Genomic DNA, 21,075 nt, shown 5'->3' with positions numbered 1-21,075 from the left:
TTGCGTTACTATCGCTGAGTTACTACTCGCTTGTTTACTCGTTTTATCAGCGTTACTACTCTGCAATACCACCACCATCAACTACACGCCAAGCACTTTTACGGCACCGTTGCTACCGCTCATACTTATTTATACCACCTGTATTTCACTATCTCTTCGCCGAACTAGTGCACCTATTTGGTGTGTTGGGGACACAAGAGACTTCTTGCTTTGTGGTTGCAGGGTTGCATGAGAGGGATATCTTTGACCTCTTCCTCCCCGAGTTCGATAAACCTTGGGTATCCACTTAAGGGAAACTTGTCTGCTGTTCTACAAACCTCTGCTCTTGGAGGCCCAACACTCGTCTACGAGAAAGGAGGGGGAACGTAGACATCAAGCACTTTTCACGGCGCCGTTGCCGGGGAGGAAAGGTAAACGGCACACACACACCGGCAACCCCGGCAATCAAGCACTTTTCTGGCGCCGTTGCCGGGGAGGAAAGGTAAAAGGCTCTCATACTACGGTCTCAGGTAAAGTATTTTTCTGGCGCCGTCGTGTGTGTGCTCAAAGCTATTTCCTTTAGATCCTGCAATTGCATCTTGTTGTTTCTTGTTTACACTAGTTTGGCATAATGTACAAGAGTGAGCTTCTTATCCTATTTCCTGATTTAAAACATGGATTGTTTGATGCGAAAATTAAAAAACCTATGAAATCTTATTTGCATGCTGGTAGTAATATTAGTATGAATGCTTTGAACACCATTGTTGATAATGATATAGAAAGTTCTAAGCTTGGGGAAGCTGGTTTGCATGATATTTTTAGTCCCCCAAGCATTGAGGAGAAAATTTTCTTTGATGATACTTTGCCTCCTATTTCTGATGATGATAATGATAGTGGTCTTTTGATGCCACCTACTATGGAGAGTAAATTTTGTTGTGATTATACTATGCCTCCTACACTTGATGAGAATAATAATGATAGCTACTTTGTTGAATTTGCTCCCACTACAACTAATAAAATTGATTATGCTTATGTGGAGAGTAATAATTTTATGCATGAGACTCATGATAAGAATGCTTTATGTGATAGTTATATTGTTGAGTTTGCTCATGTTGCTACTGAAAGTTATTATGAGAGAGGAAAATATGGTTGTAGAAATTTTCATGTTACTAAAATGCCTCTCTATGTGCTGAAATTTTTGAAGCTACACTTGTTTTATCTTCCTATGCTTGTTACTTTGCTCTTCATGAACTTGTTTATTTACAAGATTCCTATGCATAGGAAGCATGTTAGACTTAAATGTGTTTTGAATTTGCCTCTTGATGCTCTCTTTTGCTTCAAATACTATTTCTTGCGAGTGCATCATTAAAACTCGCTGAGCCCATCTTAATGGCTAAAAAGAAAGAACTTCTTGGGAGATAACCCATGTGTTATTTTGCTACAGTACTTTGTTTTATATTTGTGTCTTGGAAGTTGTTTACTACTGTAGCAACCTCTCCTTATCTTAGTTTTGAGTTTTGTTGTGCCAAGTTAAGCCGTTGATAGAAAAGTAAGTACTAGATTTGGATTACTGCGCAGTTCCAGATTTCTTTGCTGTCACGAATCTGAGCCCACTGCCCTGCAGGAAGCTCAGAAAATTATGCCAATTTACGTGCATGATCCTCAGATATGTACGCAACTTTCATTCAATTTGAGCATTTTCATTTGAGCAAGTCTGGTGGCCTAATAAAATCCATCTTTACGGACTGTTCTGTTTTGACAGATTCTGCCTTTTATTTCGCATTGCCTCTTTTGCTATGTTGGATGAATTTCTTTGATCCATTAATGTCCAGTAGCTTTATGCAATGTCCAGAAGTGTTAAGAATGATTGTGTCACCTCTGAACATGTTAATTTTTATTGTCCACTAACCCTCTAATGAGTTGTTTCGAGTTTGGTGTGGAGGAAGTTTTCAAGGGTCAAGAGAGGAGGATGATATACTATGATCAAGGAGAGTGAAAGCTCTAAGCTTGGGGATGCACCCGGTGGTTCACCCCTGCATATATCAAGAAGACTCAAGCGTCTAAGCTTGGGGATGCCCAAGGCATCCCCTTCTTCATCGACAACATTATCGGGTTCCTCCCCTGAAACTATATTTTTATTCCATCACATCTTATGTGCTTTTTCTTGGAGCGTCTGTTTGTTTGCTTTTGTTTTTGTTTATGTTTGAATAAATTGGATTACATCATGCTTGTGTGGGAGAGAGACACGCTCCGCTGGTTCGAATGAACACATGTGTTCTTAGCTCATAATATTCATGGCGAAGTTTCCTCTTCGTTAAATTGTTATATGGTTGGAATTGGAAAATGATACATGTAGTAATTGCTATAATGTCTTGGGTAATGTGATACTTGGCAATTGTTGTGCTCATATTTAAGCTCTTGCATCATATACTTTGCACCCATTAATGAAGAAATACATAGAGCATGCTAAAATTTGGTTTGCATAATTGGTTTCTCTAAGGTCTAGATAATTTCTAGTATTGAGTTTGAACAACAAGGAAGACGGTGTAGAGTTTTATAATGTTTTCAATATGTCTTTTATGTGAGTTTTGCTGCACCGGTTCATCCTTGTGTTTGTTTCTAATAAGCCTTGCTAGCCTAAACCTTGTATCGAGAGGGAATACTTCTCATGCATCCAAAATACTTGAGCCAACCACTATGCCATTTGTGTCCACCATACCTACCTACTACATGGTATTTTCCAGCCATTCCAAAGTAAATTGCTTGAGTGCTACCTTTAAAATTCCATCATTCACCTTTGCAATATATAGCTCATGGGACAAATAGCTTAAAAACTATTGTGGTATTGAATATGTAATTATGCACTTTATCTCTTATTAAGTTGCTTGTTGTGCGATAACCATGTTTACTCGGGGAACGCCATCAACTCATTGTTGAATTTCATGTGAGTTGCTATGCATGTTCGTCTTGTCCGAAGTAAGGGCGATCTACACTGAGTTGAATGGTTTGAGCATGCATATTGTGAGAGAAGAACATTGGGCCGCTAACTAAAGCCATGATTCATGGTGGAAGTTTCAGTTTTGGACAAATATCCTCAAATCTCTAATGAGAAAAGAATTAATTGTTGTCAAATGCTTAAAGCATTAAAAGAGGAGTCCATTATCTCGTTGTCTATGTTGTCCCGGTATGGATGTCTAAGTTGAGAATAATCAAAAGCGAGAAATCCAAATGCGAGCTTTCTCCTTAGACCTTGTACAGAGCGGCATAGAGGTACCCCTTTGTGAAACTTGGTTAAAGCATATGTATTGCGGTGATAATCCGGGTAGTCCAAGCTAATTAGGACAAGGTGCGAGCACTATTAGTACACTATGCATGAGGCTTGCAACTTATAAGATATAATTTACATGATGCATATGCTTTATTACTACCGTTGACAAAATTGTTTCATGTTTTCAAAATCAAAGCTCTAGCACAAATATAGCAATCGATGCTTTTCCTCTATGGAGGACCATTCTTTTACTTTCATTGTTGAGTCAGTTCACCTATTTCTCTCCATCTCAAGAAGCAAACACTTGTGTGAACTCGTGCATTGATTCTTACATATTTGCATATTGCATTTGTTATATTGCTTTGCATTGACAATTATCCATGAGATATACATGTTACAAGTTGAAAGCAACCGCTGAAACTTAATCTTCTTTTGTGTTGCTTCAATACCTTTACTTTGAATTATTGCTTTATGAGTTAACTCTTATGCAAGACTTATTGATGCTTGTCTTGAAGTGCTATTCATGAAAAGTCTTTGCTTTATGATCCACTTGTTTACTCATGTCATACACATTGTTTTGATCGCTGCATTCTCTACATATGCCTTACAAATAGTATGATCAAGTTTATGATGGCATGTCACTCCGTAAATTATCTTTGTTATCGTTTTACCTGCTCGGGACGAGCAGAACTAAGCTTGGGGATGCCGATACGTCTCCAACGTATCGATAATTTCTTGTGTTCCATGCCACATTATTGATGTTATCTACATGTTATATGCACACTTTATGTCATATTCGTGCATTTTCCGGAACTAACCTATTAACAAGATGCCGAAGTGCCAGTTCCTCGTTTTCTCGCTGTTTTTGGTTTCGAAATCCTAGTAACGAAATATTCTCGGAATCGGACGAAATCAACGCCTGTGTTCCTATTTTACCCGGAAGCATCCGAACACACGAGAACCGCCGAGAGAAGAGCCACAGGGCCACCAAACCCTAGGGCCGGCGCGGCCGAGAGGGGGCCGCGCCGCCCTATGGTGTGGCCCCCCCGTCAGCCCTCCCGCGCCGCCTCTTCGCCTATATAAAGCCCCCGGATCAGAAAACCCGATACCAATTGACGAAACCCACGTAAACCTGCCGGAGCCGCCGCCATCGCGAAGCCAAGATCCGGGGGACAGGATCTCCGTTCCGGCACCCTGCCGGAGCGGGGAAGTGCCCCCGAAGGCTTCTCCATCGACACCGCTGCCATCTCCACCGCCATCTTCATCACCGCCGCTGCTCCCATGAGGAGGGAGTAGTTCTCCATCGAGGCTCGGGGCTGTACCGGTAGCTATGTGGTTCATCTCTCTCCTATGTAGTTCAATACAATAATCTCATGAGCTGCCTTACATGATTGAGATTCATATGATGATGCTTGTAATCTAGATGTCATTATGCTAGTCAAGTGGGTTTTACTTATGTGATCTCCGGAGACTCCTCGTCCCACGTGTGTAAAGGTGACGAGTGTGTGCACCGTGTGGGTCTCTTAGGCTAGATTTCACAGAATACTTACTCATTGAATGGCATAGTGAGGTGCTTATTTATATCTCTTTATGATTGCAGCATGTTGTATCACAATTTATCCATGTGCTACTCTAGTGATTTGTTATTAAAGTAGTTTATTCCTCCTGCATGTGTGCAAAGGTGACGAGTGCGTGCACCGTGTTAGTACTTGGTTTATGCTATGATCATGATCTCTTGTAGATTATGGAGTTAACTATTGCTATGATATATTGATGTGATCTATTCCTCCTACATATGCATGAAGGTGACGAGTGTGCATGCTATGCTAGTACTTGGTTTAGTAGCGTTGATCTATCTTACACTAAAGGTTACTTAAACATGAGCATTATTGTGGAGCTTGTTAACTCCGGCATTGAGGGTTCGTGTAATCCTACGCAATGTGTTCATCATCCAACAAAAGTGTAGAGTATGCATTTATCTATTCTCGTTATGTGATCAATGTTGAGAGTGTCCACTAGTGAAAGTGTAGTCCCTAGGCCTTGTTCCTAAATACCGCCGAGTTACTACTCGCTTGTTTACTACTACTGCGTTACTACCGCTGAGTTACTACTGCTTGTTTACTCGTTTTATCAGCGTTACTACTACCGCAATACCACCACCATCAACTACACGCCAAGCACTTTTCTCGGCACCGTTGCTACTGCTCATACTTATTTATACCACCCGTATTTCACTATCTCTTCGCCGAACTAGTGCACCTATTTGGTGTGTTGGGGACACAAGAGACTTCTTGCTTTGTGGTTGCAGTGGTTGCATGAGAGGGATATCTTTGACCTCTTCCTCCCCGAGTTCGATAAACCTTGGGTATCCACTTAAGGGAAACTTGCTGCTGTTCTACAAACCTCTGCTCTTGGAGGCCCAACACTGTCTACAGGAAAGGAGGGGGAACGTAGACATCACTTGCCACCGAAGATGTCGATGATGTTGAGCGTGCCATCGAGATCAGCTCCTTGTCGCCTTCAATCCCCACAGACGACGCCAATTGACAAGGTATCGACTTGTCAATGCCTACAGATTGTAGACTAGGGTTTTCAGGGAAGTAAAGGGCAAGTAGATCTCGAAGGTTCAGCCAGAAAAGTACTCGACTGCTAAGAAACTAGGGTTGTGTTGACAATAAAATCGATCCTCTCTTTGTCACTTGACTGCTAAGAAAACCGGCGTTGCAACATCCGCGAGGGTCGCAGGGGTGGCAGCGGTCGCTGGGGTGGTTGGTGGAGCGGCGGAAGCTCCGGCGACCACGGGAGAGGGTGGCGGCGCCTGCGAGGTAGCAACGGCGGCCGGCGGGGTCGATTCGAGACTCATCGGGGACAAATCGGAGGGTGGTGGCGCAGAGGAAGGTGAGGGCGCACAGATCGGCGACGGTGGCGGCTGTTAGGAGGAGCTGAAAGTTCCCTGGCGCGCAAAGTAGGGATTGTGTTCGGGCTGCGTTCAACAAAACGGATTTTTTTTTTTTCTTTTAGTTTTGGCTTTAGTCACTGCGCAACGCTATTTTGGTCGAATCCGTAAGCTGACGGTTATTTCTCGGTTCTGGGGTCTAAGGCCGGACTTTGGTTTTCACCCGAAGTGGTAGGACTATGCCTAGCTACCGACATGGCAGGCAAGCCGAAGAAAGAGAGAACAGAGACACAAACAGGCGGTGACGGTGGCGGTGGCGGCGGCGGCGGCCCACTTCAGTGGTTCTGCCTCCTCGCAATTCTCTTCCTCCCCCAGGCCAAGGCGAGCAGCGGTCGCCGGTCGCCCGCCCCTCAACTCGGCGAGCCAGCGAGACTTCCGGGCGCAGTCCGCCACCAGACCGAGCGCGATTAGCATGGCAAGCAGCCGGGGCGGCGCAGCGCGGATGGACCCCGAGGCGGCGACGTAGCTGGCGCGGAAGGGCGTCACCCTCCTGCTCCTCGAAGTGCCCAACCACACCGTCCTCGGCGTCGACACCCAGGTAGGCACTCACACATCATCCATCACATACCCCCGAAGGCCGAGACCTCCCACTCCCATCTCCGGGGATTGATTCAAGGTTTTTGACATCGGAGGATGCTGCTTCAGGTGTTCTCGGTCGGCCCCAGGTTCAAAGGGATCAAGATGGTGCCTCCGGGGCCGCATTTCGTCTTCCACTGCTCCCCCAGCAGGTCCAAAACATGTCTCGGCAATAGTACGGGCAATCCTTTTAATTTCTTAGTGGTGCTTTTGATGCATAAGCATTCCTAAGTCTTAGCTGCTGGACATCTGCTGGAGAATTATTTTGTTATTCCAGGGAGAATCATTTAGTTATTTCAGTAAGAATACGGAAGAATCTAGATATGATGCATAATTGCTGTATTGACACGTCCATGGAGTATTAGGTATTAGGTTATCATCATCATGCTACCTTTTTGGGTCTGCTTATATATATGGAAATTCAGGTGGGCACTGGCTCCTCCCCTGGTAACCATTTAAAAAAATGCATTACTCCGATTTTCCACATGTTGTAATATTTAGGGTGTTTCGTTTACGGATGATGCCATACTGATCGTTTTCTCCATTATCTGCAACTCTCTTAGGCAAGGAAATGAGTTTGCTCCTACAGTCAGATTCTTTATTACTACTCACCCTTCCGAGGTACTCCCTACTTCAAAGCAAGTTCAGTGCAATCGTACGGCTAAATTAGTGCATATCATGTTTTGAGTTTGTGATATCTTGTTCTTTTAGTGGGGACCTGTTCGGTAAAAGGGAAAGTCTCAGACGAAATATTGAGTTAACAGTTAAGCTCGTTACACCTCTGGCTCACGTGGCTTGTTATTTGGTTTAGACAGGGAAAAACTAAATGGAAATATCAAATCTATGTAAAACCTATATTTGCCAGAATTGTATGATATCTTAGATATTCCTATATATTATCTGTTCCACTATTGTTCACTAGTACCATAATTCTGAATTTTTGCCTTTCTTTTCAACTTCTTAAACTACAGTACCATGTATATATGAATCTGAAATCCTATAACTCTTTCTCAAAGAAAGCATAATGCACATGTGTATTTATGTTTCAAGCTTCATATTTCCTATTTATAGAGTGGTGGGTTGAAAAATAGATAGGGAACAATGCATTTGGAAGACATACAGTTTGATATTTTGTCTATCAGAAATTCTAACGATTACACGGAGGTACTTGTTTGCTACCTATATACTCATCTCCTGCCTTCTATTTCCAGGTGATCGTTCGAAAATGGCATGCGCAAAAGGAGAGATTAGTGACAATATCAGAAGAGGAGGTTATATGCTTTGACCTATATTAGAATGTCTGATATATTAGGCTACTTTATCGCTTTGTCTTGCTACATCTCTGTTGTGTAGGTGTACACATTGTACATCTCTTGAGATTATACTGGATGAGATGGCAACTAGTGTTAAAAGTGTTAGACTGTTAGGATAAGCTCATTGCATTTGACAAAATATCGTTGTAGATTTTGCGTTTGCGTTATGCACTGTAGCTGTAAACCTCTAGATATCAATACTTTGTTATGCTTTGTGAACTCTGAAGTACTTAGACATGGAACCATACAAATAACTAGCTCAGTTGATAATAAAGCAGAGGATGCATTGCCTCAATAGGATTAGTAATATGTGCTGGATCTGCACTAGATGATATTTTAACAAGAGAGGCTATACAGATTGCACCTACGTTACATGCAAGTTGTTTTCCTTGCAGCTGTTGTATAGCTAATATAGGACATACATAGTACATAAACTTTATCTGTCCAGTAGTCTCAAAATTTTCACATATTCGACATAATTGACCTTCCTCTTATTGACTGTCATAGCATAACAAAACCTCAAAGTGGGGTTGCATGTGCTTGATTTGCCTGGGCTAGAATACTAGATTTTGTTTTCTGGTAGGAGATCAGATACTCTGAAGCAGTAAAACGTTTCGAGTTTGATGATCAGCTTGGACCATACAATTTGGATTCTTTTGGAGACTGGAAACAACTTTCAAGCTACTTAGCACAAAGTGTCATTGAACGCCTTGGTAGGCTTGATGCATTTTTTTTTGCATACCTTCAATAGTAATGGAGCAGCCAATTACTATTAGTGATTATTTGTGTTTGCTTGTCCAGAGCTGATTGGAGGAGAAATTACAATTGCATTGGAGACATCATGGATGGATAGAGTTCCCCAAACAGCTATGGAGAGACGATTGATGGAGCAAATTAGAGAAGACAAATTTGCAAAGAATACTCCTGCAGAACCTGAGCAGAGAGGATGCTACTATACAGCTATCCCTGCTTCGGTTAAGCACAGAAATATCTCGGCGGATTAGCTGACTTTGCTTAATCTGGACAGAGTAATGTTCTTATTATGTTATTTGGCAGCATACTTTGGCACAGTTAATCTTATCAGTATGGGTCTGGTTTTCTATATTTTTCTTTTCTCACAATCAGTTCCTGAATCAATAGTTTTTCTGATGTGAACACATCTTACAATTAAGCACCGTGAAATGTTTGGATGGGGCTGCATGTGGCAGAACAACCTGAATTTTAATAATACAAGGTATAATGGTAGTTAAGACAGTGACCAATAGCTAGGGAAAAACTTTTGTTTGCTGCCTTTTGCCCATTTGAATCACAATGCAGTCAATCATAATATAATCTGCAAATAGGCATCATAATTTGCTGCTAGTGGTGGTTTGCTCAAATTAACTTCTTTCATAGGTTCACATGCGTAGAAAACACTGGGTTGACAAGTTTCACCATTATTTTTTGACCAGTCTGTTCCACTTCTCAGACGAGCTTGCTGGAGAGTGTTTTGGCCAAAAATTATCAAGGCCAAGAAGATTTGCTCTTGGGGGAGCTGCAGTTCTCCTTGATAGCATTTATGGTACTGCAGACAAAAGTGAACAGTTATTTTGAAGACGTCTTATTTATCATATGGCTCTATTCTCTAATATATTTGAGTTGTGTAGATGGGGCAGTCGCTGGAGGCGTTTATGCAGTGGAAAGCATTAGTCCGTCTTCTTTTGGCTGTAGCGAAGCTGTAAGTACTATATATATATTTTTTTTTTTTAATCTCAAACAGCATCGTTACTCATCCTGCTTAGATAAACATAACCACCTCGGCTGTAGTATTACCATTCATGGTTCGGAAAAGCATATGGAACCAGCTGGTTACCCAAATGATCCTGGCCCAGTTTTACATTGGTCCTTCATTGCCCTGCTTGGTTTTACATTTACTGTCAGTGCTTAGCTTACCCAAATGATCCTGCTTGGTTCGGAAAAGCACACATTTACAGAATTTCCTTTTTGAAGCGTGATACGCTAGGCAAGCAATATACTGTGTAGTTTGAACTACCATCTCAGAGCATATATTTGATGAGCTGAGTCACTGCTTCTATATTCAAGTCAAAGGAACTCCGTGGATATGCTTTATTCTAAGTATCATTAGGAGAAATTCTGTACCGGGTGTTTTGATATGGGCAGAGTGGGAAAATGGAAGGGAAGAGATCAAGCGTGCACTGCACCTTGATAGTTGTTTTGTTTTTCTGAGCTGAAAACTCAGTATGATCATCCCTGCTAGGTAATATAAGCTTAGTTGACTCTTTGTTTCTTTCTCTTTGGCAGCCACTCCATACAAGGGCACAAATGTTTGTAAAGGTATTATGTGGCAGTATTTGTTGTTTACTTGTGTACCTGACACACTCTTTGTTGGATTTATCAGGGCAATGTACCTGACACACTTTTTGTTGCTTGGAGTTTATTAGGGTTATTCACCATCAATTTAAGCATGGCTTTGAACGCACACATGATTCCAGAAGTAGTGAGGACAAGGGAACTCTTTATTTCTGGATGAAGCATGGTTTTAAAGAGACATATTTCTGTACCGTCTTTCCAAGGTACTTTTTCTGTAGACAATGCTTATGCATCCTGTTGGTAACACGATATATAGTTGTATGCTCGGCTAAAGTGACCGTGTCCTTGTGTTCAAATTTACCACAATCATTGTGAAATTAGTTTGTCCTAATATACCAGACTATCAGTCCCATGACTTTTAGATCTGCAGGCTTCCATTGTTTTCTTGTCACCTATTGAATATTGATACGGTTGTGAAGAGGGAAATTAAATTGCTGAGTAGAGTTCCTGTCCAGTTTTGTCATCGTGTTGGATTCATAGTGCATTACCTCCAACATGTGTAATTTTGTAAACTACTAGAACAGTTAAACTGCTGGAAGTCATGAAGGCAAAATAATTAATTAACTTTGCTCAGATAATATGGCTGGGCGAACACCTTCTACAGCTATTTCACTTTATGGCTTACTTTGGAATGATTGTAGCAATTAGTCTTGCCATCCTGCTATTTTTTGGGTGCAGTACTAAGTCTTAGTATGATGTGCCAAGCAAATGGATACTTTGTCCTTTGCTCGACAATATGGCTGGGCAAACACTTTCTTCAGCTATTTCACTTTCATGGCTTACCTTGGGATGATTGTAGTATTTAGTCATGCCATGCTGCTATTTTCTTGGTGCAGTACCAAGTCTTAGTATGATGCGCCAAGCAAATGGATACTCTGTCATTTTGGCCTAGTTTCCGATTGTATCATGTCCTAGTGCTTTAAAATGGATCATACCCAAAATTAAAAAGATAAACAATGTTAATTTTGGTTCCCATATTTTTTGAAACTGTGACTGGAATATCAAGGTTACTGACATGTTCTGTCCATATATGTCCAATGTCTTATATTTGAAATTTCTTCTATGCAAAATAATTTCTTTCTTTGAATTCCTATTGTCAGGATTTCTTGACGGTAATACTTGAATCTACAGTCGTGGATGGAGACCTTCTGTCATGGGTTGTTCTCGAACCTTCTCTGGTCTTTTAGTCGTTTACGCATATCCTAGCAACATAAGTGAGGCCTCGTTCTTTCTTCATGTTTTCTGCTATCTAACTAGCCCATGCATGAACCGTGCTTTAGTTATTTGAGACGCTAGATTATCATCCATAAATGATAAAATTTTGGACTAATAACCAGTGACAGTTACCAATTAAACATGACGCTAACTATCTTCCCTTCGTAGGCTAGGAAGCTAAAGACGCTCCTAGAGACCACATTCGCATGGGACCTCGAGAACAGTGTGGCAAGCCTCATCGATGAAAACGACGAGGTAAAGCCGGATTGCGGATGAGCGGTCCGTAGCACCTCACTGCTGCCGCGCTTGACTGATGTTCTTCTTTTCTTTACGGATGCAGTTTGCTCCCGTGGTCGTGGAGACGGATGGGTCGTAGCGGCTCAGACATAATGCGAAGTCTGTTTGAGGAAATGATATCCGCAGGTACGCAGCGAATATGCGCCACTTCCATTACTTACTGGTCCAGCTGGCTTCCTAGATGGAGATTAGCAGGGATTGTTGAGATGGAGTACTTCGTTTGCAGCATTCTAGTTCCTGAAACGATCGTTGAACCCTTGTAAATATACCAAGATCTGAAACTCCGTAGCTGCAACTGTAAGATTAGTAACAGTATGTCGTGCTACTACTATTAGTACCACAAGCATTTCATGCTTCGCAGATAATTATGATCTGATATTCTGATTTTCGTTATGGAAAAAACCGTAGGTGCTTGCTTCCCCTACGGCCTGGCCTACGGTAACTTGGTCAAAGTAATTTCATTATGTAACGGTGACACTTTCTTACCACAAGTATAAAACTTGAGCAATTCCCATGTGCCTAGCCGCCTAGCCGGCCTAGTGATCCAGTAAGCTGGGTGGAAATGGAATCTACGGCATGTGGCTACGCCCTGCATTAGCCTCGGGATGGTGGTACTTAATTTGCAGATGAACTGCTCATGCTAGGATGAACAGCGTTTATTCAGCATCATGTACATTACTATATTAGTAGTCTCGAGAAAAACAAATCTTTTTTCACACCTAAATAGTTGTAGTTTCCAGAAACCATAACCATTTAGACTAAGTCAGAGAGTTGATCTCCAAAACCAAAACCAAAACCAAAACCAAAACCATTCTTACATCGCCTTCTTTAAACTCTTATAATGCTGGCTTTGACTGCGAATGGAAAACGTTGGGCACATCCGTAGCATAGTAACATGGCAAGGCACTCATTTGCTGCTAAGAGTTCTTGCATCTTTATTCAAAACTAAAAAGTTTTGAAGCACCAACCAAAACCTTTGCTTCTTCGTATCCACTCCTCAACTCACACTACTAATTGAGTACTGCCACAGTTTAAAGTTTAAACAAAAACCATTTACACCGCTAGCTAAATAAAGAAACTCTGCATGCATCTGCCCAAGATGGAATTGCAATTGCAAACATGGGAAACCTACAGCACTGTTGATCTTCTTCTGATCAGAATCTGGCACCTATGAAATGCAGCACTTTGGTTCGTCAATCAAATGGAGATTTGGCCTTTGACGAGGGGTAGACGGCAGAGAAGCTGCTGCTGTTGCTGTTGCACGTGCTGCTCCCAGGGCCCTGTCGGCACGGCGGCGTGCTAGACGTCGACGTCGCCTTCGGCACTGTGGCATTGTTCGCCAGGGACCCGCCATTGCCGCCGCCCTTGAGCAGGAGCACGTCGACCTTGGCGTACTCCTCTCGCTCGAGCCGGATCTCCTTGAGCATGGCGGCCACGTCCTTCATCGTCGGCCGTTCGTCAGGCATCGGGCTGACGCAGAGCAGGGCCACGCCCATGACCTGCAGCATTTCCTCCACCTCCCCGTCGGACCGCCCCCGGAGCGCCGGGTCGAGCACGCCGGAGAGGCCGCCCTTGTGCCGCCGCACCCAGTCCACGACGTGCAGCCCGTCGGGGATCGTCGGGTCGATCGGCTGCTTCCCTGTTAGCACCTCCAGCACCACCACCCCGTAGCTGTACACGTCGCTCTTTGCAGTGATCTTCAGCATGTACCCGTACTCTGCATACATATCACAAGATCAATTGTGTTTTCTTCAGACTAGAACAAAGTTTAATTTCAGATTGTTAGTAGATGATCGATAGGTGTATGTACCGGGGGCAATGTAGCCGTAGGAGCCGGCCACGGTGTTGGAGGAGCGGCCGAAGTCGGCGGCGACGTCGTCGACGAGCTTGGCGAGGCCGAAGTCGGCGATGTAGGCCTCGAAGTCAAGTCCGATAAGGATGTTGTTCGCCTTAATGTCGCGGTGGACGATCGGCGGCGAGCAGCCGTGGTGGAGGTACGCGAGGCCCTGCGCCGATCCCAGCACAATCCGGTACCGGACGTCCCACTCCAGCTGCGCACCTCCGCCGCGCTCGTGGAGCACGGCGCCGAGGCTGCCGTTTGCCATGTAGTCGTACATGAGCAGCCGCGTGCTCCGGTTCCAGCAGCAGCCCAGGAAGCGCACGATGTTCTTGTGCCGGATGGAGCCCAGCGTGCGTACCTCCGCCGAGAACGAGTCCCGGCCGGCGTCCTTGGACGCGGCGGCGGCAGCCGTCGTGGCGGGCCAGAGCTTCTTCACGGCGATGGTCTCGCCGGAGTCGAGGCTCACGCGGTACACCACGCCGGAGACACCCTTGCCGATGATGTTGGCGTCCACGAGGCTGCGCACCACCTGGTCCACCGAGAAGCTCACCTTCTGGAATGGCGTAAACTGCCACGGCCACCTCAGGTCACCACCACTGCCGGCCTCCGAGTCGCTGCTCCCGCCACCGCCCCCACCGTCGCCTTTCCCGCCCATCCTGCGAGCTCTCAGTATGCCGATTATCCCTAGCACCATAGCCACCGTCGCCGTCACCAACAGCGCGATGGCGAGCTTCAGCCGATGCGCGCGCTGCCCCTCGCCGTTGCTCGCACTCGTCCTCCCATCCACGCCGACGAAGCACACGTCGCCGCCTTTTGTGCACAGCCCAGCGTTGCCGGCGAGGCTGGATGGCGTGAGCTCCCGGAAGAGCTTTGTGTCGGGGAGGTACCCCGAGAGGTTGTTGTGAGACACGTTCAGGGTCACCAGGTTGTCCAGCCCGGCGAGCGACGTGAGGCCGCCCGCGAGCGCGTTGTAGGACAGGTCGAGCACGGACAGTTTGGTCAGCTCTGATATCCTCGCCGGAATCGGGCCGTTGAGGCCGTTACGGCTGAGGTTCAGGGCGATGTCGAGGCCGGTGAGGCTGCAGAGCTCGTCGGGGATGCCGCCAGAGAGGCGGTTGTCGCTGAGGTCGAGGAGCTCCAGAGCGCTGCACCGCCCGAGCGCCGCCGGTATCGTCCCCGACAGCCTGTTGCCGGCGAGGACGAGACGGCTTAGCGCCCCCAGCCTCCCGAATGTGTCCGGCACGGCACCGATCAGCTGGTTGTGCGAGACGTCGATCTCTTGCAGACCGTGCACGCCTGCGAGCGACTCTGGCAGGGACCCGGTGAGCGTGTTGTTGCTCAGGTCGAGCATCTGGAGCTGCGAGCAGTCGCCGAGCTGTGCGGGCACGGCGCCTGCTAGGCGGTTGCTGCCAAGGTCGAGGAACACGATGCTCTTCATCCCGCCCACGGCGGCGGGGATCTCCCCAGTGATGCGGTTGCCGCCGAGCCTAAGCCGCACGAGGCTCGCCGCCTTACCAATCTCCATCGGTATAACGCCGGAGAGGTCGTTTGAAAGGAGCAGCAGCTTGGTGAGGTTGCGCAGCAAGAAGAGCCCCGGCGGTATGACGCCAGTGAGGCGATTGTGCGAGAGGTCGAGCGCCTGGAGGCTGGTCATGGACGCGAGCGTGGCCGGGATGGCGCCCTCGAGGTGGTTCTGCCACGCGAACAACACCTGCAGGCTGGACAGGCCCCGGCCGAGCTCTGGCGGGATGAGGCCGGAGAGCTCGTTGGTGTCGAGCTGCAGCTGCACGAGCGCCGTCGCGTTAGCGAGCTGCACGGGAATGGTGCCGGTGAGGTTGTTGTCGCTGAGCATGAGGTCCTGCAGGGCCGGCAGCCGGCCGAGCGACGACGGTATGGCACCCGAGATGGAGTTGATGGAGATGTCGAGCGAGACGAGCTGCGTCAGGTTGCCGAAGCTGTCCGGGATGGGGCCCGTGAGCGCGTTCTGCCACAGCAGCAGCTTCTGCAGGCGTGTCAGCGCGCCGAGCTCTTGCGGGAGCGGGCCAGAGAGGGCGTTCTCGTAGAGGTACACCTCAGTGAGGTTGCCGCACCCCGCGAGCTCCGGCGGGATGGGGCCCGAGAGTGCGGCGGTGTATACGGACAACGTCTGCAGGTTTTTAAGCTGGCCTAGCGACGGCGGGAGCGCGCCGGAAATCTTGGTGTCGGCCAGACCGAGCACGGCGAGGTTCGACAGCTTGGAGAAGGAGTCGGGGATCGGGCCGGAGAGTTCGTGGTTGCCGCCGGCGCGGAGGGACTCGAGCAGCCGCAGCCCGCCGAGGGACGCCGGGAGCTCGCCGGTGAGCCGGTTGTCGAAGAGCAGCAGGTTTTTCAAAGACCCCGCGAGGCCGCCGAGCTCCTCTGGAATCGCACCGGAGAGCTGGTTGGAGTTAAGGATCAAAGACTCAAGCGCCGACGCGTCGCCGATCGACGCGGGGATAGGGCCCGAGAGGGAGTTGCTGCTGAGGTCAAGCGTGGCGAGGTGGCGGCACATGGCCAGGTCATCTGGCACGCCGCCGGTGAGGTTGGAGTCAGAGACGACGAGGCTGACGAGGCCCGGCAGCGCGGCGCAGAGGCCGGCGGGGAGCGGCACGGCGAGGTGGATGGACTGGAAGGTGAGCGACGTGACGGAGGTTCCGGCGGCGGCGCACCCGACGTGCGACCACTTGCACGGGGACGCCGACGCCGCCGGGGACCAGTCCGGCGGCCGGGACGGCGACGCGGCCAGCCATGAGGAGAGGAAGGCGGCCTCTGTGTTGGGCGAAGAGGAGGCGGTGGTGGTGGAGGTGGAGGTGAATAGGAGGAGGAGGTTGAGTAGGACTGGGAGGAAGATGAGGTGGTGCCGCATTGGGCTTGACGTCGCCGGCAGCAATGGAGGCAACAGCATGAAAAACTGTGATGTGCTTGCCGTTGTTTGAGGCAGGGGCTTGCTTGGGCAGTGCAGCACAATACACTATGGAGGAAGGTGACGATCTCTATGGAGATGGATGGAACGGAGTGAGAAGTGCTCTATCTCTCTCTCTAGGATCCTCTTTCTCTCTCTTCCTCAAAACTCTCAAAAGGATTCTGTTCCTTGCTTGCTCCATGAATAGGGTTCTTGCTCCGATGCATTGGGCTTCCCTCCATCCTTGGTCTCTCTCTGCATTTCTTTCTCCCTTTCTCTCTCTTTGGTGTGGCTAGTTTGAAAGCGTGGCGAGAGAGGGTGTGAGTGGTGCATTGGAAGGAGAGAAAACAAATCAAATGTAGTACTAGCACTGACAATGGAGCTTAGTTTAGCTCAGCTTGGCGACCTTTTCGCTTTGATTATTTTCTAATGGCCCATTAGTACTTGATGCTACTACACCTACCCTGAAGACCTGTGAAGTGTCAAGGCAAAGCAGCTGGGGTTTATGCGCGAATCTTGATGGACCTCAGCTTGAATCGTGCTAGTTTGTACGGCTGTGATCAGATGTTGCTGGGTTTTAAGGGTTTTTGGTTTGTTGGTGACTAGTGAAGCAAACTTTTGGAGCGGCTTGTGGGGAAGAAAGTGGGTGTGTGTCCCCCCTCCCACTCATTTTTTTTTTTTTTTTGAAGTGTGACAATTGATTGTTTGGTCAACAGATGGCAAAAGCAGCATGTAAATCCACTTGTGATTTTATACGCGAATGTGCAGGATAATAGTTTGCCTGTGTAGCTTATACTTGTGATTTTATTGGACATTGCTGAAAAAATTGCTAAATTTTGTTGTGTGTGTATTTATAATTTACCAGCTAAATGTGACCACTAAATGTGGCCGCCGCTTGTCCAATTGGAATTGAGTAATATAATTAGATCATGTTTGGAGCATATGAATTTCATGTGAAGCAGCTCAATCCAGACTGAACATTAGGCCTTTTTTTCTATTTTATAGCATGCTAACCCTGTTTATTGGTGCATTTCACATAGTAAAAGACACAAACACAGATATAGCAAGAATAATTACAAAGTAGCGCAGCTACCTAATTTCCTCGACGCGCCAACTACTACCAAGACATTAACCCTGATAACCAGACGGAGAAAGAGATTTTTGGGATATGTATTCGGAAATAGCAAATGTGTGCGATGCAGAAACTAAAGGTGCTCCGAAGGCCGGAGCAATGGATTGGCAAAGGTATTGCTAGTTCGTATTTATTTTGTGCTAGTGTAAACTCTAGCCTAGTTTTCACGGAGCAATAGAAATGCAAACGTAGGAGGAGAAATGAACACCAAGGTAATATGTCACTCGATGTGAATGCTCAATTTTCAACAAGGTGTCACCTGCTTGCCAACTTGACATGCATGGTAGATTCCCCGCCTAGAAAGAAAACAGCATTGTCAGGATGCCGGCATGGGTAATTCATTGGATCACGCAGCACGCAGCTTAAATAAGATTTTTTTAGTTAACTACATTAGTAACTACTACTGTAACTATTATTAGTGGACAGATTTCACCACAGCCAGCGATGCAACACGGTTAGATTATGGGAGAGACAAGCAGCTTTTTCGTACCAGTATGTACATGTTACAAGAAAACTCTTGCCAATGCGGGAAGAATGGACGGCTACGATGGATGGATGGATGATGATGCATGGAGCATCTATTGCAGCCAAGAGCCCAAGAGCAATTAGACGAGGAAATCATAGTACAAAAAACCACTCTGTAGTTAGTGATTACATTTTTTTAACAGAAGTTAGTGATTACATTCGGTCTCACATCCACAGTTCCGTGCCAGATTTTTCTCTCAACTTCAGTTCCGAATTTCTTGTCCTTGATTGACACTCATCGATAAAAAGCAGTTTTCAACGAAAAAGAACGAGGGTTTATCACTTTTCAGGCATTATTTTACAGGCCGGTATTACCAGGGTTTCTAGAGTTTTTGCCGGGCCACCCTCAGGTTCCCGAAAATCCAACCTAGTTTGTTTTGCACCTAGATTTGAACGGCGCCAGTCCCAAATATCCCGGGCAAAACATTAGGATATGTGTGTAAGCTGAAATGTGACCCTCTCCTCCTGTTTTGTAGACTCTCTCGATCATGGCGGACCTATCCTATGATTTTTGTGTGTGTGTGTGTGCGTGTGCGTGTGGTGGCCTGGGGGGGGGGGGGGGGTTGACTATTTTTCTCATCTAAGTCCCTTAAAGAAATTTCTTCAGAAAAAATTCAAAGCCCCGTCTGGCTTGCACATAGATCCGCTAGATGCAGCGACGGGATTGGGTGAGGGGAAGATCGTTTCACCCAATCCGTGGGGGATTTACCCAACTAATCCACTAAAAACACTCTGCAAACCCGTTTTGGAGACTCTTTCCAGTGTAACTTATCCTCATAATGTAACCCATCATTGAAGCTACTCCTGTCGGGGGGGATGACCCCCGGTAGGCTAAGGTTATGGCATTATAGCCAAGATATTCCTGTATACCGGCTTATTGAGATAAGCCAGATAACCTCATTGCAGGTAAAGTGTAGTTGACCAAACTGAAGGACGACATATGTATGAATAACCGGCATAGGGTGTCCGGCATATCCTAGCTGACATACCAAAACCAGCATAACAAGTGTCGGTTATGTCGGGCTGCAAGAAGGAAGATGGAAGGGAAGAACCAACGCATAGTTTGTGGGAACCGACATTGGTGACCGACATATATAGGGATAACGGTCATATGCCAGTCCCCAAGGTCAGCGCTCATGTCTCATCGCTACAATCAAGGAAGAATCTCATTGTCATGGCAGAGCATGTCATTATCGCCCAAGAGCCGCATGAATCATCATGCCGCTGACTTCTGGACGTCAGTACCATGGTCAGCCACATTGGTCAAGTACAGTATGCCAAGTCCCATCAAGGAGAGTCAGGGCGACTAGATGGAGCTCCTGCTGGGCCCAAGCGAAGACTTTGGCACCATAGAAAGGGGCTTTATCCCATGCTAGGGTTTTTGACATTGTAACCTACCCCAGTATATAAGGGGGTGTGGGGCCTCCAAGGCAAAGGATCGATCATTCTCCCCCTTACACATAGCGAAGCACTGCTTCTTCCTAATCTCGCTACACAGCTCAAGGAGCACCATTGTACTGGGTACTCCACCTCAAGTTATATAGACAAACAAGCATGAGTAGGGGCAGTGGCGGAGCTTGCCGAGAAGTTCTGGGGGACAAAACACAATAATTTATTGTCTCGTGGGGGGGGGGGGGGGGCGCTCCATCTCTGCCAGCATCTGCTCTCGAGAGGGTGTGGTCCTTGAGCGAACTAGTCATGTGTTGTGTTGCCCCAACGCAGGGGCATTTGGTGAGGAGCTACGGTCCGGTGGTTGACAAGTCACTAATCGGAGGCGACTGGACTGGAGTGCTTTCATCAAATGATGCATGTGGGCTGAGCCATTCCCATCCCAAGTGGTGGCCCGATTCGGCCTGGCCTGGTCGGAAAGAGATTCTAAATCTCGAATATGTGCACCAAGAATAGATATCTATGTTAGCTAGCGGGGCAGGCTTTTCCTTGGTAGTCCCGCTGCATCCTTTGACAGTCCGTCTCGTCTCATCTTTCTCTGGCTATACTTGTAGCCAGCCATATTAGCTCCTCATTCCACCCTTTTTATTTATGACGAAAAAGGCAGTCGCCCCTTTCCTATTTAGCTTTGCTTGCTGCCTATTATGAGAATAGGTCCCGGTTCAAGCGGCCCTCCTTTCATCATCATCTATACCAGTTGCCACACACGATCCCATAGGAACGATTTCATCGCCCTAAGAAGCAGAACACGCCATTACCTACAGCCCTTTCCTCTGCCAGGGACTTTCACGAAATGAAAACGGGCGGCATCATCGTATGCTCGATATTAGTTGCCTTGTGTATATCCCGGAGTACTCCTATGGCCGATCTGTCACCCATACATGAAGGCCTTATGAGAAAAAATTCTTCAGTAATTGGCAAAATGTGGGGGGGGTGGGGGGGGGGGGCTGAATGCTTCATAGCTACGCCAGTGAGTAGGGGCCCTGAACCTGAGTAGATTGTTGTGTTCTTCTGTGTGCGCTCCATACTGCATCTTCCCTCCCCGGATCCTCCGATGTCCATCGGCCCCTATCTCAAACCTACCCATGGCATCTATTGTGACACCACCATAACAACTTCTGATCATTTGAATAAATAACTTTCACTGTGTTGTAGTTTGAAGGAGACTAATTTAAACATATTTAACATTTCCTCCTTCACATTTCTTCAATCTATGTTACCAGGTACCCCGCAGC

General features: G+C 46.7%; 1 protein-coding gene and 1 pseudogene across 1 annotated transcript; one reads left to right on the top strand and one right to left on the bottom strand.

Annotated features, from left to right (window-relative positions):
* The first annotated feature begins 6,615 nt into the window (after positions 1-6,615).
* Positions 6,616-12,390, top strand: LOC124683311 (annotated as a pseudogene).
* A 777-nt stretch (positions 12,391-13,167) lies between these two features.
* LOC124683310 (LRR receptor-like serine/threonine-protein kinase RGI1) lies at positions 13,168-16,698 on the bottom strand. Its single transcript, XM_047217857.1, has 4 exons — positions 16,246-16,698; positions 14,996-15,996; positions 13,785-14,767; positions 13,168-13,691 (listed from the first exon to the last, which is right to left on the bottom strand). The coding sequence occupies exons 1-4, from the start codon at positions 16,696-16,698 to the stop codon at positions 13,168-13,170; spliced, it is 2,961 nt and encodes a 986-aa protein (XP_047073813.1).
* Between the last annotated feature and the right edge of the window lie 4,377 nt (positions 16,699-21,075).

The sequence above is a fragment of the Lolium rigidum genome, chromosome 1 (genome assembly GCF_022539505.1).
Source record: "Lolium rigidum isolate FL_2022 chromosome 1, APGP_CSIRO_Lrig_0.1, whole genome shotgun sequence".
Taxonomy (NCBI): Eukaryota; Viridiplantae; Streptophyta; class Magnoliopsida; order Poales; family Poaceae; genus Lolium; species Lolium rigidum.
The sequence above is the reverse complement of the archived record's forward strand: the minus strand, read 5'-3'. Positions and strand labels throughout refer to the sequence as shown.

Coding starts and splice junctions, on each gene's coding strand:
- LOC124683310 (XM_047217857.1), bottom strand. CDS start 16,698: ATGCGGCACCACCTCATCTTCCTCCCAGTCCTACTCAACCTCCTCCTC. Junction 15,997..16,245: donor CGGCGCTTGAGTCTTTGATC/CTTAACTCCAAC, acceptor ATTTCCGGCGCG/CTCCCGCCGTCGCTAGGCCA. Junction 13,692..13,784: donor CTACGGCTACATTGCCCCCG/GTACATACACCT, acceptor ATATGTATGCAG/AGTACGGGTACATGCTGAAG.